This window comes from Onychostruthus taczanowskii, unplaced genomic scaffold (genome assembly GCF_017590055.1).
Source record: "Onychostruthus taczanowskii isolate IOZ18803 unplaced genomic scaffold, ASM1759005v1 scaffold16, whole genome shotgun sequence".
NCBI classification, from domain to species: Eukaryota; Metazoa; Chordata; class Aves; order Passeriformes; family Passeridae; genus Onychostruthus; species Onychostruthus taczanowskii.
Window position 1 is genome coordinate 8465483 of NW_024498795.1, and position 13262 is coordinate 8478744.

A 13262-nucleotide genomic window follows, 5' to 3' on the forward strand; every position below is an offset into this window, starting at 1 on the left:
AAAAAAACCCAACCAAACAATACAAACATAGGTATCCCAGGAAAAATAGCTCAGAAGTATCAAGTACAGCGTGTCCAGAGACACTACACCAGGCTCTTCCTGTACCCACCTGCAATGCCTTGAAGACAGAGTATAAAGCCATCTCTATGTTCAAAATTATTTTCCAGCTTTATTTCCAATTTTTTAAAAAATAATTCTATATTCATACAGTATATTAGGAGACTGTGTTACCAAAGCAGTCAAAAGTAAACCAGTGTTTACTGTTTGCCATTTTGATTTTAAACAAGAAGGTTCAAGAAAGGCACAAGATCAGAAAAATTCCAAAGAGCACTCCAGAGAACAAACAAAATGTATCTGACACTAGAAAATTATAAAGGCCACAGCAAAACAGTATAGCAGTCAGAATATTGTAGTCTTCTCTCTACTCATAAAGATATCCTTAAATTCACCAACTCTCCTACTCCTCAAAGCCCTCCCCCAACCTCCCAAACAGACAACTGGTTTGTTTTTAAAGATTAGCCAGAAGCAGTAATTTTTTTACCCTGGAGGTCTGTTATTTCATTGTTGCTGGAAGGATAAGGGTGGGCGACTGACATTCAAGTAAGTTGAAATGTGAGTTGCAAGTCTTCACCATTTTCAGTAATAAGTCATTTTGATAGCAAAGTCCTTTTCTGAAAGGTAACTTAAGATTCTGTTGGCAAAAATACACCCCAATACCACAGGGATCTCTTCTAAAACTTAGCCAACCACCTGTTAAAGTGTCTTAAAAAGACCTGGGTCCCAGAACTCGGATTTCAATGCAATACAGCCTACTTTACTTCAGTCTACTAGAATTACTGAGTAAAAGCCTTGTCATTGCTAGTCCAAGTAAAAGGCTAGAAGCGCTTGCCCTCCCCTATCAAAATTTGTCACCAGTCATGTCTAGGAGCTGCATCACAAAGATCTGCAAAGAACACTTGTCCCAGCCCCTCTTCTGGCCTCTTCCTTTTATCTTCAGATCTTCCCATGGGCCATCACATTTCCCAGCCCTAAAATATTTCAAGGAGCCAAGAGCTGGAACTGTTAGAGGGGCCCAAGGTTTCCCTCTGAAATTTACTCAGAATTGCCTACATAGCTCCCTTTGGCACCTTAAAAAATTTCAACATAGCAGAACACAATCAGGTACTTTTGGCCCACTTCTCAGCATTCTTTTAAACATCTGGTTAACAACAACTGGTAGTTTGGTTCATGGCTCTCTGAACCAAACAAAGTCAGTATGAGTTCAAAAATATTTCTCACTTCCATTTGTTTCAAGGGTAATTCATGTCTTCTTCAAAGCTTGTATTCAACAAAATACTCTGTATGCATCACTTTTAAAGAAAATATTTTATTATATTATGGGAAAAAAGCATGATCATCCAAAGTTTGTATTGTTAAAAAAATTGAAAATTTAGACAGCGTGTCGGTATATTCCGTTCCACATGGGAATGATAAGAAGACTCTATATCATTACTAGATATTGCACAGTCTGAAAGAAACAAAACAAATCACATGATCTTGGGAAACATCTCACATTATGAAAAATCTACAAAGAAAACATTAAAAAAATCCCAACAAAACACACAATCCTTTCTTTCTACAGTAGCTTTAAGTTCGTAATTCTTGGAATGACCGTATTCCACTGAAGACCATCTCAGTGACAGGAAGCTTCATTTCAGCAATCCCCTTGTGCAAATAAGATTAATAAAAAAAAAATAATAATAACGCAGTGAAGTCTTTTGATATCGTGTGGGTGGCAATAACCACACAGCTGTTAGATCCCTGCCTGGTAAAACAAAACGGGGAAGGAGAAGGAAGGGGATTTAGGCCATAAGTTTTGCCTGCAACTCCATCTCTGCCGCCCTTTTGAGTGCAACATCCACCAGAAGCTGAAATCCACTAAAATCCTGGTTAAGGTCTGGTGGTGTTGGAGGAGGAGTGTTAAAGAGCCCACTCTGTGTGTTTGCACCAGGTCCCAGTTTGGATGCGTCCTCGTGGCAGGAGAGGGGGCTATCTGTGAAGCCGCCAGCCGGGCCCTGCTGCAGGTCCGTGGTCTGGCCTACATCAGCTGGCTGGCAAAAGTGGAAAGGGGCATCTTTCAACGCAGTCACAGTCGTGTGGCAAATCACTGATGGCCGAGCCAGGACCGATCCCGGGGAAGCCGCCTTGGGAGAGGACACAGTTTTGCCGAGCGGCGCGGCAGCAGGAAGGAAGGCAGTCTCATCCAGCAGGGGAATGTAGTTCTTTGTGCTGATGGCAGACTCCACCAGGCCGCCCTCGGGAAGCTTGGTCCCTCGCCGCGAGATAGTGAACTGATTTGGGTCTTTGCCATCCTTCCTCAGCATGTCAGGTAACAGCCTGCGGCGTGCATTGATAAACCAGTTGCAGACCTGGGAATATAATGACATCTTAATTTCTACCTTCATTCATTCCCAACTATGTGCCACTAGAGCAGACAGTTAGATTAATGAATCCCTCCAAGCAGTTTCCTGCACTGCACAACAAAATAGAGACCTACTGACAAGTTCTGACATGCCTGGCAAAGGCCCTTCCCTTGTCCCCGTGCTACCAACTCCCTGCTCCTGTTACAGAAAGCCCCTGGACACCTGAAGTCCAAACTAGGAGTTTAGCTTTTAACTCTGTGCAGACACATTAACCTATTGGCTATTGTTCCCTAGCTTAGGTTAATTAACAACAGGAAAACCTTTTCTCTCTGAAGAGAGCCACTCCTCCCACAAATAGTTACTGATTTTCCTTGTTCAACTGACTGTGTCGACAGACATAACATGAATTACCTCACTTAAGTTTGTCCTTGTTTAAATATCAACCAGTTTCCTGGGCAATACAGGATAGTTTATAGTTTAACGTCTTTTTTCTCTTTACTACATAAAGGAAGTCTTCTTTGTAATGTTGCATTAAGAAAATTTTACTCTATAGCCAATTATGAACTTTGCACTAATGAATTATCATGGAAAAATAAAGCCCAGGACTCAACAGGAGTGCTCTCCATTTAGCAGCTCCCAAAACCAAACCCTGGTTTACCCAAGTTCTCATGCAGCCACCTTCCCACAACATGGAATGCAGCAATGGGCAAAAGCTATTCTACCAAAGATGATCACAGAAGATGAGAATGTTGCGCCCAAGGGATCTCACAGATGCCAGTGGCATCCCAGGATGAGAATCCAAAATAAACATACAAACACCTCATCATACCTGCACTAACACCCTTGAGTAGCTCTATCTCATACAGGTTGTTCCACTGATTTTAATGGCAGTGATCACACACATAATTATACATGTCCATGTTCTACTGGAACGAGCATCAAGTTGCCATTTTACAAGTGAAGAGTTACATGCTAAGCTGCACATCTATCACCATAAAACCTCTGTTGACAAATAAATACCTTCTTCTCACAATAAATTACCTTGTACAGACACTTTATGTCTTTTGGGGCACGGTTCTGCAAAAAATTAGCATGCATGCTCCTATTCATGACTGTCTGTTCTCCCAGAAAAATAATTTTATTCCCAATAAACACAGATCATCGTAACACATAATCAGTCTCTATCTCTCCTTATGAGTGCCATCAGCAGGAGAGTAGCAATAAAAAAGGAAATCTCACATGCGGTGTAAACATTTGTATCCATGACTAGACCACAGGTGACTTAAAACAGAAAACAGCTCCTTTAGAACGGAGAACTACTTTTTTAAATACCTGTAGTGTGGAAAGGTGTGTTTGTCGGGATAGCAGCGCTTTTTCTTGCTCTGAAGGATAAGCATTGTATCGGTGCTCATAGAGCCAGTCCCGAAGAATCTGCACAGATTCCTTGGGCAGGTTGCCACGTCTCCGCCGTTTGCCTGAGCCAGCAGATGAGGAAAGATCCAGTGGGACATCCATAGTGTCATCATCCTCCGTTTCACTGCCTGATATTGCAACTACACCTACAATTGTAAGACAAGCACAATCAGCCTCCTAAATCCGTTAACTACTTGGCTCCAGCACTGTACGGCACAGACATTTTATATCACGTGAGCTGCCTTTGCTGTTACAGCCCTTGTACGAGAGATCCGTCCTGCAGCATTAACCTGTCATGCTGTAGCTTTTCTGTCAGCTAACAAAAAAGTAGCACCAATGATCCGTTCCTAAAGGAATTCTTCTCTGCAAACCTTCATTTTCTTGTTCCCCTGGCAACCTTTTATCTGCTGAACGTTATCAGATAGCTTCTATCTAATGAGGATATTGTCCAAGTTTGCTGGCTATGGTATGCATCCAGCACTTCTTTTCAAGGATAACTAACCAGTGGCTGAGCAAAAGGTCAACATGCAAGACCCAACTCAAGCAATAGGGTATTTAATGATTTCTTAACATCCTGATGCTTGTCTCTTGGGAGGGATAGGTTGTAGATTTTATAAATGAATAATTATATCTATTCAGAAAAATTAATGAAAGAAGAGAAAAAGAAAGGGAAAAATTGTGTTTCTCACCACCTGTAAGGAGATTTTCACTTACGAAGGGAAAAAAGTGCAAAAGAAGGGAAGAATCGGGTGCCTAAGAGTTCACCAGTTTATCAGGAAATTGACTCTCACTTAATTATATTCTGTATCAAAGAACCATGATCATTTAGATGTACTAGTTTTTCTCCTATTTTTTCAACTTTGTGGTTTTCATCTCATTTTTTTATCCTCGGAAATGTGCGTTCTGTGCTATGCTTACTATAAGGACTCCAAACTTACCAGTTAACTGCATACCTTCTCCCTCCAACACAAAGGAAGGAACAGATTTCACAATCTGATTATCCCTTTATATATGTATACCACACTACTAGTAACATGAAGCTATGGAATGTAAATCAAACAAATGAGGAACTATTCAATAGCTAGGAAGGCTACAATTCTACTCCTTTGGTAGGATACACGAGTCACTAGTTCCATAAAACACAAAGAAAACCATGGTTTAAACTCACCAGAAATTTTAGGAATCTTACAAACTATATACAAGTCCAAATAAGATACTACCCACATTCAGCTAGTACAAATTAATACTAATTTCAAGTGAACTCACACTGGCTTTCTAAAGCAGTTTTAGAAACTATAGAAGGAAAACAAGCCCTTAATCTTTTTGTCTCCTGAACTTAGATTGGGGGGTTGATGGATGGAAAGGAAGAAATTTGCTCACTTGTAACACCAAAACTAAAAACCTTAATAGTAAAGCCAACTAAATGTCAGAAGTAAAATTTTTCTGTGGGAAACCACCCATAATTAAAAAATTCTATTCAAGGAAATAAAGTAAGCCCTAAACAACCAGAAGTGAACGTGTGAAAACATTAAACTATATAAAACTATGTTATATCCATAAGTAAAGGCACTTACGGAAGTGAGAAGCAAGAAGGAAGTAATGCCCTTTAAAAAAAAACAACCAGCCAGCTACCAAAGCCCCCAGCACCACACAAAGAAAGACAGAAGGTATGCATGTGCAAGTTTTCCTTAATACTTGGCAGGAGAGTAGGGAGAGAAACAGAGAAGGACCTTTCCTCACACTTCCAAACTTCAGCCAAAGCTGACATGGTAAATTATTCTTTCCTTCCCCTATTTATGAATAGCTCCAACATCCTTAAATTTAGTTTTAAGTTGTCCAACTTGAAATGCACAGTTTTGATACGCAAGCATTCCCAACAGGATGATCAATCCGCAATCTGTCTGGCATAGTTGCTTCAGTAACTTACTTGGTATTGTTTTCATTCTCCCAACTGCTGATTTATGTAACCGACAAACACCAAACTGACATACCAAATTTTTCATCTGATTATTAGCTACATAAATTATCCAGTCATGGAACAGGAACAATAGGACAATATTTAAATAACCAACACAAGATAAAACTCCAAATTATGTAAACAGTTTCTTAATTCATGTAGAAAGTATGTCAAAAGTTTGCTTTACAATGATTCCAAGCAAACCACTTTGTCATGGAAAGTGCTGTCATGCTTGCAACCTGACCTGAGACCATGCCTTGCACCATAGGCTCCTGGAGCCACGAGGAACACTTCTGGGAACAAAGATCCTGCAGAGACAACAGGACAGCTCTGCAAAGCAGCTCAGCCCTTTTAAATTGAATTTAAAAACTAGCTAAAACTAGCCCATGCTATTCAGACAGTGTTTTGAAGTGCGCTGTTCTTGTTTGTCAGGAACCAGAACTGTTGCAGCACTTCAGAGGGTTGGGTTTTTTGTTTGTTTTTAAATATAATGGGCAGTAAGGCAAGACCTTGGAAAAGAGGGAGAGGCAAACAGCAAGGGCTGGAAACAAGAGGGAAGGAGAAACTACTGTGAAAAAGTTAGATGTCTAATGGTCTGCAAGCAGTATTTACAAGGCATAACAAGAAGTACAACAGGTACACACCACCCAATCTGAAGTGACCTTTCCAGGATCTACCACACAATTAAAACACTCCACGGACATCTCTCTGAATTTCAGAAAACTTGACGTAAACCAGCAAAACCTCTCCTAGAAATGTTGCTTTTCCTTTAGCTGGAAAAAAAAAAATGGGATAAGATACTATGTGCAAGCCAGCACTACAAAAACGTTTCTCCCTTTTCAAATAAGATCTTTTGCTAAAGTAAAAGTTGTCATCTGACTAACCGTAACCTACCTAGCAAGAAATGAGTCACCAGCAGAGCCAGCCCTTTGACCTGCTGCCTTAGTGTGTCATATTAATTGACACAGTAAGTTAGTGACACAAAGCAGGTTTTGGTTAAGCAGGAAACCCAGTGTAGTACAGACTTCTGCTCATTTAAATGAGCTCATTTAAATAGCTGATCAGCCCTCTGAACTCGTGGCAGATCTCTCAGGCGCAGTACAGAGCTAGCAGCAACAGGAAGTCATGGCTAGAAATCTCGCACTACCCCAGCTGATATTTTTTACTAGAGCAGGAGCCACATTGCTGCTGTCAAGGCTCTGTTTTCATTAAAGCATTCCTGCTGATTACAACCCAGCTTTGTTTTTCCGTCTTGTTAGTAATCAGCCTATTCGCTGCTGGTTTCCTGTTATAACAGGGCCCAACTGAAAAGGGTCCTGGCCACGCTCCATGACTGGACCATTGGCTTACTGTTATTTACACCCAGAATAAAGGCCTGTGGACACGGTGAGTAGCCCCAGCTGACCGACTAATTTATTTTGTATTAAAAGCAGGCTATGGCCAGGCTATTTTATGTCTCCTCCTAAATACATTTAATCCAAACAAAAAAAAACCCTGCTTTTATAGAACTAAAATTAAAGCACCACAAGTTCATTTGCAGAGAGGTCTGAGAAACAACACAAAATCCCATTCCTTCATTTCCACATCGCCACTTAAAAGAGCAGTCTATGCTATTAATGACCTAAGGACTACATGATCAGCATCCCCTTATAAATTACTTTATCCTCCTGGCTTCCCAGCTGAAGTCATATACACGATTGAATGCACTTTTGCATTGTTTCACAGCCAAAGACTTCACAGGTACTCCTCGTAATCAGCTCAGGGAAGATTACACCTAGGATCTGGAGTCTGGGCTCAACACCCAAACGTTAGTTAACAGCTTGAAACAACTTGAGTAAAAGTACAGTGATGACTAAAGCTGATTTCAAAACAAACCACTGCCACTTAAAAACGTATGCTGAAATACTTTGAGGGGGAGGACAAAGTATTTACAGAGGCTGATACAAATGAAATGGAAGTTAAGCAAACGAAAAATTTAGCCTATGAGGGGGGCGGAAAAAAAAAGGCACCAAAAAAAACAACTATCCCATTGTGTCGAGGAAGAGCTTCACAGAGGAAGTGGCAGAAGCCAATTGTTATTCAAAAGAGGACAAAGTATACCACAAGGAACAATCTCTGCCCTCCAGAGAGGGGATGGACAAAAATCACCTTAAAGAAAACCTCCCACCCCTCAGGGTTCTCTGAATTTCTTTAGTGAGATTTTTTTTTACGAGCGCTGATAAACAGAACCAGTTCCTATCCAAGCCTCCGATCCTGTTGTAACCAAGTTCAGTAAGATTCTTCACATGTACAAACTTGAGCACATGCCTGTGCCTTTTCGAGACTGTGTTCTAAATCAGCTAATTAACAAGCCAAGTAGGTTCCGTGTGACTTATTATTTGTAAATTAAACTATCCATAGAAGAATCCTGAGGTTTAAATCCAGAGTCTGCTAGCTTAAAAAAAAAACCCAGAAAAACAAAGCAAAACAAACAAACAAAAAAAAAACTAACCATCAACAAAAACACAGCATCACACACTTAAAAATTTTAAACTCAACACACATAACCAAGAAATCTAACCAAAATGCAATGCAAATTTAAAAATAAACAACAAAAATACTTCAGTTAAGTACCAAAAAACTACAAGGATACAGAAGGGAATTTCCACAGAAAAAAAAAAAAAACCACCACCTCTTTCCTCTGAATGAGTTTCATAATTGAGGAACCAGCCTATTTGTTTTCCTCTGTACTTTACAGCTTGCACTCTATTACTTCTAAAGCAACTAGACTTGGCTGTACTATACTTTTTTTTTTCTCTCTAAACGGTATTTTTCTAGGAGTGCAAGCAAGAAATCTCTAATAAAGTCACTCTTTGAAACTTCTTGAATGAGCTTCAAGTGCCAGGAGGTCACAAATAAGTACAAGCCCAACCTTTATTAAAACAAAGGCACCCTAGCCCTAACATCTTTTAAAAAGTTTCTGCCTTTGTCTCTTCACCTTTTAATTTGTGCCACGCAAACCCCAGGCCCATGGCCCCTCTCAAAAGTTCTCCCTCCCGCCTGTCACCTTTCATTGTTTCCATTGTTTCAGCCCGGGATTTGCAATCCTCAAAGCAGAGCTTACACACACACACACACTCTTACACACAAAGCCCTACACATGCATACCTAGAAACTACGTCAGCGTTTTCCACACGCATTTATTTCGGGGGTGGCAAGAACAACAGTTGAAAGTGCAGGGAGTTTGGTATTTCACCAACCAGCAGCTGCCCTCGGGGAGAGAAGTCTGAACAATGGAAGCAACAGCAGACAGGAAACCAGCTCACCACTGCTGTGCAAATAGGCAGCATAGGAATGTCCTAAAAATAACTGGGCTAAATTAATTCAGCGAAACTATAAAAGAGGGGAGGGGGGAAACAAACCACAAACTGCTTCCAACAGGGTGAAGAATCTCGACCTACCTAAGACATTTAAAACCCAGCGCAGTCCCTGGGCACAGGGGGCTGAGCTCGGGGCGCAGCTCCGGCAGTGCCTGGGATCGAGCTCCACTCTGCTCCCGCGGGACGCTGCGCTCCTCAGCACCACCCTGCCTGCTCTTTAAACTTCGCCTTTGTGGCTCAGTTCCCTTTGTGTGCGCTCCTCTTAGCCGAGTGGCATGTCCAAAAAAAAACTTCTGACGAGGGCTACAAACCATATTAGTACACACCATGTCTGCAGCAGCCCAATGATTTCACGAACTACATATGCATTAATTGCTCCAAGGGTACTAACAATGAGAGGCTGCTTTACTACGGAGCCGCAGGAATGCATAGTAGGGCGAAAACAGCACAACTCTGGAGTACTGAACATGCGCACTGCTCCCCTCTAACCCTCCACTTCGGAGCATTTAATGGTCTTTGAATGCAAAACACCCTTCAGCCACACCGCCGACTGGCAAATCGCAACTGAACAGACACTGCTTTGCTATGAACTTCTTCCCAGCCAGCGCAGGAGCGCTAGATCCGAAAGCACGTTCCGCGTCTTTGTGGCCAAGCGCTAATTTAAGGGCACTTAAAGCACCACGAGTGCGATGAGTAACGATCCTCTAACTGTAAAGTTTGTCTGTTTGGAAGTGGACACAAAGAAAACTCAAACAGCATTATGGTTATGGTGCGGGGGGGGGGGGGAAGTTTTCCTTTTAACCCTGCGTCAAAACTTTTGTACTTTGTGTTTCGTCCCCCTGTTTTAAGGGATAAAAGGGATAGAAAAGGCTTCAACTTTCAGCAAAACAAGGCGGTCGAGGGCGCGGAGGGGTTTGAAGCCCTGCCACCGATGCCCCCCCACGCCTCAAGCCCCACGCTGCCGGCCCCGCGAACAAAGAGTTGCCGGACGGCCCCGCTCTCCTCGCCCCAAGTTGGGAAAACCACCCGCACCCTCGTCCCCCTCTCGGGGATGGTGGGGCTCGGTGCGGAAAAGGGTTCAAAAGTGTTTTACGGGAGGGCAGGGGGAAGAGGCTCCACGGAGGGGGCGAGAACAAAAGTTGGCGGAGGACACGAGGCGAACGGCTGGACATGTTTTTGACAGGGAGCCAGCGGCGCAGAGAGGCGGCCGCCTCCAAACAACAGCCCCGCATGTTTTGTCTGGGAGCGGAGCATCCACTACAATCTTTCACGGGATTCAGGCCAGGGGGCGTGGGGGGGGGCACGGAGGACAAAAGGCCGAGAAGGCAAAGGGACTCCTGCTAGCTTAGCGACAGCCCCCCCTTCCCCTTTCCACCCCGGCTAGGGGCGCGGGGCACCCCCCTTTGTCGCGGCACCCCATCACAACTACCTTTTTTACTTTTCATCTTGATCGCGAGGACCGAGCCGACCGCCGGACACCCCACGCACCGACCCAAGTTTCTCTCCCTTCGCCGGACGCTGCTTTCCCCCTTTAAGCTCAGCGAGGAGGAGAAGGTCGATGAAGAAAGAAGAAACACTGCCGAGGAGCCAGGCGCCCGGTCACCGGCCGCGCTGCTGTCAGCGGGAGCCGCAGGGCTCTGCCTCCCCTGGGGGCTTTCTAGTGCGGCCGGGGTGGGCTTCCCTCCCCCTTCCCTTTGTTCCCTTCTGCTGGCGATTGGCCCCGGCCTGTTAAAGTGAGGAAAGGCACGGGAGAGAAAGGTACACAGCGCCCGCCCTCCCCCACCTCCCCGCAGTGAGTACGGGAGAGTAACCGTGCGCTGCACTGGCACTCGCAGCGGCGGCGGCGGCTGCCTCCTCCTCCTCCTCTCTCCTCCCTCCCCTCCCGTCTGACAGAGCCTCAACACCCGGGAGGGGAGGGACCGGCCGGAGAGGGGGGGTGTCCGCCTGTACCCGCTCGCTCATGCACACACAACAGCAGCGGCGGGGGGAGCTCTCCGTGCCTCCCGCTCCCTCGCCTTTCTTCAAGCAGACGTTTGATCATTAAACTGGAAGGAGGAGAAGGAAGAGGCGGGGGTGGGGGGGAGATTTTGACAGCTGCCCTTGACTAGCCTCCTCCTGTTGCTGCCGGACGAACCACCCACTCCTTCGCGTGAATAGAGGAGAAGAAAGAAGAGTCCGTACGGCAGGGGAAGGGAAGGAGCCCTCCAAAGACCGGCGCCCCCCTCCCGACTGCCGAGCGGGTCGGCGGGGACTGCTCCCCCTGATCCCCTATGGTGCTGAAGGAGCCCCGCCTGGCCGACGCTGGCCACACACACCCCCACCCACCCCCGCGGGGAAGGCGAGCCCCGTTTCTGCGGTTATTTTTACATCAGTTCGTAAAAGGTTGTTTTTCTCCCCCTCGACCCCCCCTCCCCCCAACAGCCCGGTAGATTTTGCTGCGGCACATGATCGCAGCTGTAAAAGAGAGAAGTCTCACAGCTTGACTCATCGCTGTCAGGCGAGCACGCTCTGCAGCAGCAACAGTTTCTTTTCCTCCGGGATGGGAAACGTGACACCCGCCAGCAGCTCGCTGCAGCCTCCCTAGCGAGGTGGAGAGCTCTCCCCGGGCACAGGCGGCCCCGGCGGCGGGTCCCGGCGCTACCCCTGCCGCCCCCGACAAAATCAGATTAAAAAAAAAAATAATAAAAAAATCAAAACTGCTGAACGCCCAGCCGCTTGAAGGTTTCAGCGTGGAAAGGAAAGGAAAAGAAGCCGCCTGGCCGCGGAGCAGGCGTGAGGGCGCGGGCGTGCACTCATTCCACGGGAGCGTGTCTGTGTCACTCCCGCACCGGCACGTGCGGGGCTGTTCCCGGCCGGGCAGGCGCGGGGGGCGAGCAGCAGGCGCCTGAAACGGCTGATGAAATAATGGATTCCTACGGCAGAGCGGGGATCATTCCCTCCCCACCACCCTGCACCCCCCCACAGCGGCGCGGGCACCCGCGCAAATCCGCATTCACTGCACAAGGGAAGCAACAGCGTTTTAGCAGCAAGCCTTCCCCAAGTACCTTGTAACTATTTTTATGTGGCGTAATTACAGCGGGAGATAAAACAGCTGTTGTACGCCGAAAGGGGGATGTGTGAGGGGGAGGGCAGCTGGTGAGTCACGTCACTTAGCCAAGGACTCGGTGTCGGCTGCTCTGCGGGGCCGGACGTTCGCCCCGGCATGGGTGACCCTTGTGCTGGCGGCTGCTGGGCGGCGTGTCCGGCTGTAGGTCAGCGAGGCACGGCACACTGACTGACTGACTGACTGACTGACGGCGCTGTGCCAGGCGGGAGCTTGTGCGGCGCGGTCCGAGGTCCCGCCGGCGGCAGCGCGATCCGGGCCATTGCCCGCCGACCGAGCGCCCTCCGCCCGCCCTTCCCGCCGCATTCCCGCCGCGTCGCCCCCGGCGGTGTCCAGGGGGTGCCGTGCCGCTGCTCGGTGCTGCCGCCCCGTGCGGTGTCAGCCCGGCAGGACGAGGCTCGCTCGGGGCCGGTGTTTTCACCCGAGCCGTGCCCCCGAGGGACTTGGTGGCTCAGGGGCGGGGGTTGTGCGCGCACGCCGCCGTATGGCTTTATTTTGGCTTTTACTGTTTTGTTTTTGTTGTGGAAGAGCCCTGCTTCCCAGCTGTGAGGGCTGGCGCTTCGAACTGCTTGTTCCGAGCGTCCGGGCAATGGTCATGCCAAAAAAGCAATTATGGGAAGTTAACAAAAGACACGTCAAGGATTCGAAGAGATTTCCCTTTCTCCTTGCCGCCAGAGCCGCCTCACGCCTGTTCATTGTCCTTGGGACTGCAGGCAAATCTGTGGGATCTCTGAAACTAGCTCTTTCCTTATTTTTTCCCCCTTTTTTTTTTTTTTTTTCTTAGAGGTTTATTTAAATGTTTGTTTGGTTTGGTTTTTCTTCTTTGACGAGGTCATTTCTATAAGGAGAAAAAATAAAAAAATTATTTTCACACTGAACTCAAGTTACTTTTTCTTTTCAAAACCTTTAGAAACAGCCTTTCTAGGAAAATATAAATTTCAACTTTGTGTGGCAGTTTTTTCGCTAGTAGGAGAAGGCTATGGACCAGTGGGTGTTCATTCCTAGCTCCTGTGGTATAAAATGCATGA

The 13262-nt window shown here is 46.1% G+C and overlaps 1 protein-coding gene across 2 annotated transcripts; it reads right to left on the minus strand.

The window, feature by feature from the left end:
• Positions 1 to 1350: 1350 nt before the first annotated feature.
• TGIF1 (TGFB induced factor homeobox 1) lies at positions 1351 to 12998 on the minus strand. 2 transcript variants are annotated; one of them, XM_041399213.1, is made up of 4 exons: positions 12176 to 12998; positions 10561 to 11774; positions 3735 to 3961; positions 1351 to 2408 (listed from the first exon to the last, which is right to left on the minus strand). In XM_041399213.1, the coding sequence occupies exons 2-4, from the start codon at positions 10574 to 10576 to the stop codon at positions 1842 to 1844; spliced, it is 810 nt and encodes a 269-aa protein (XP_041255147.1). In that variant the 5' UTR covers positions 10577 to 11774; positions 12176 to 12998; the 3' UTR covers positions 1351 to 1841. The 2 variants fall into 2 exon arrangements, with proteins under 2 accessions (XP_041255147.1, XP_041255148.1); XM_041399214.1 differs by lacking the exons at positions 10561 to 11774; positions 12176 to 12998 and adding an exon at positions 8750 to 10553.
• Positions 12999 to 13262: the final 264 nt, after the last annotated feature.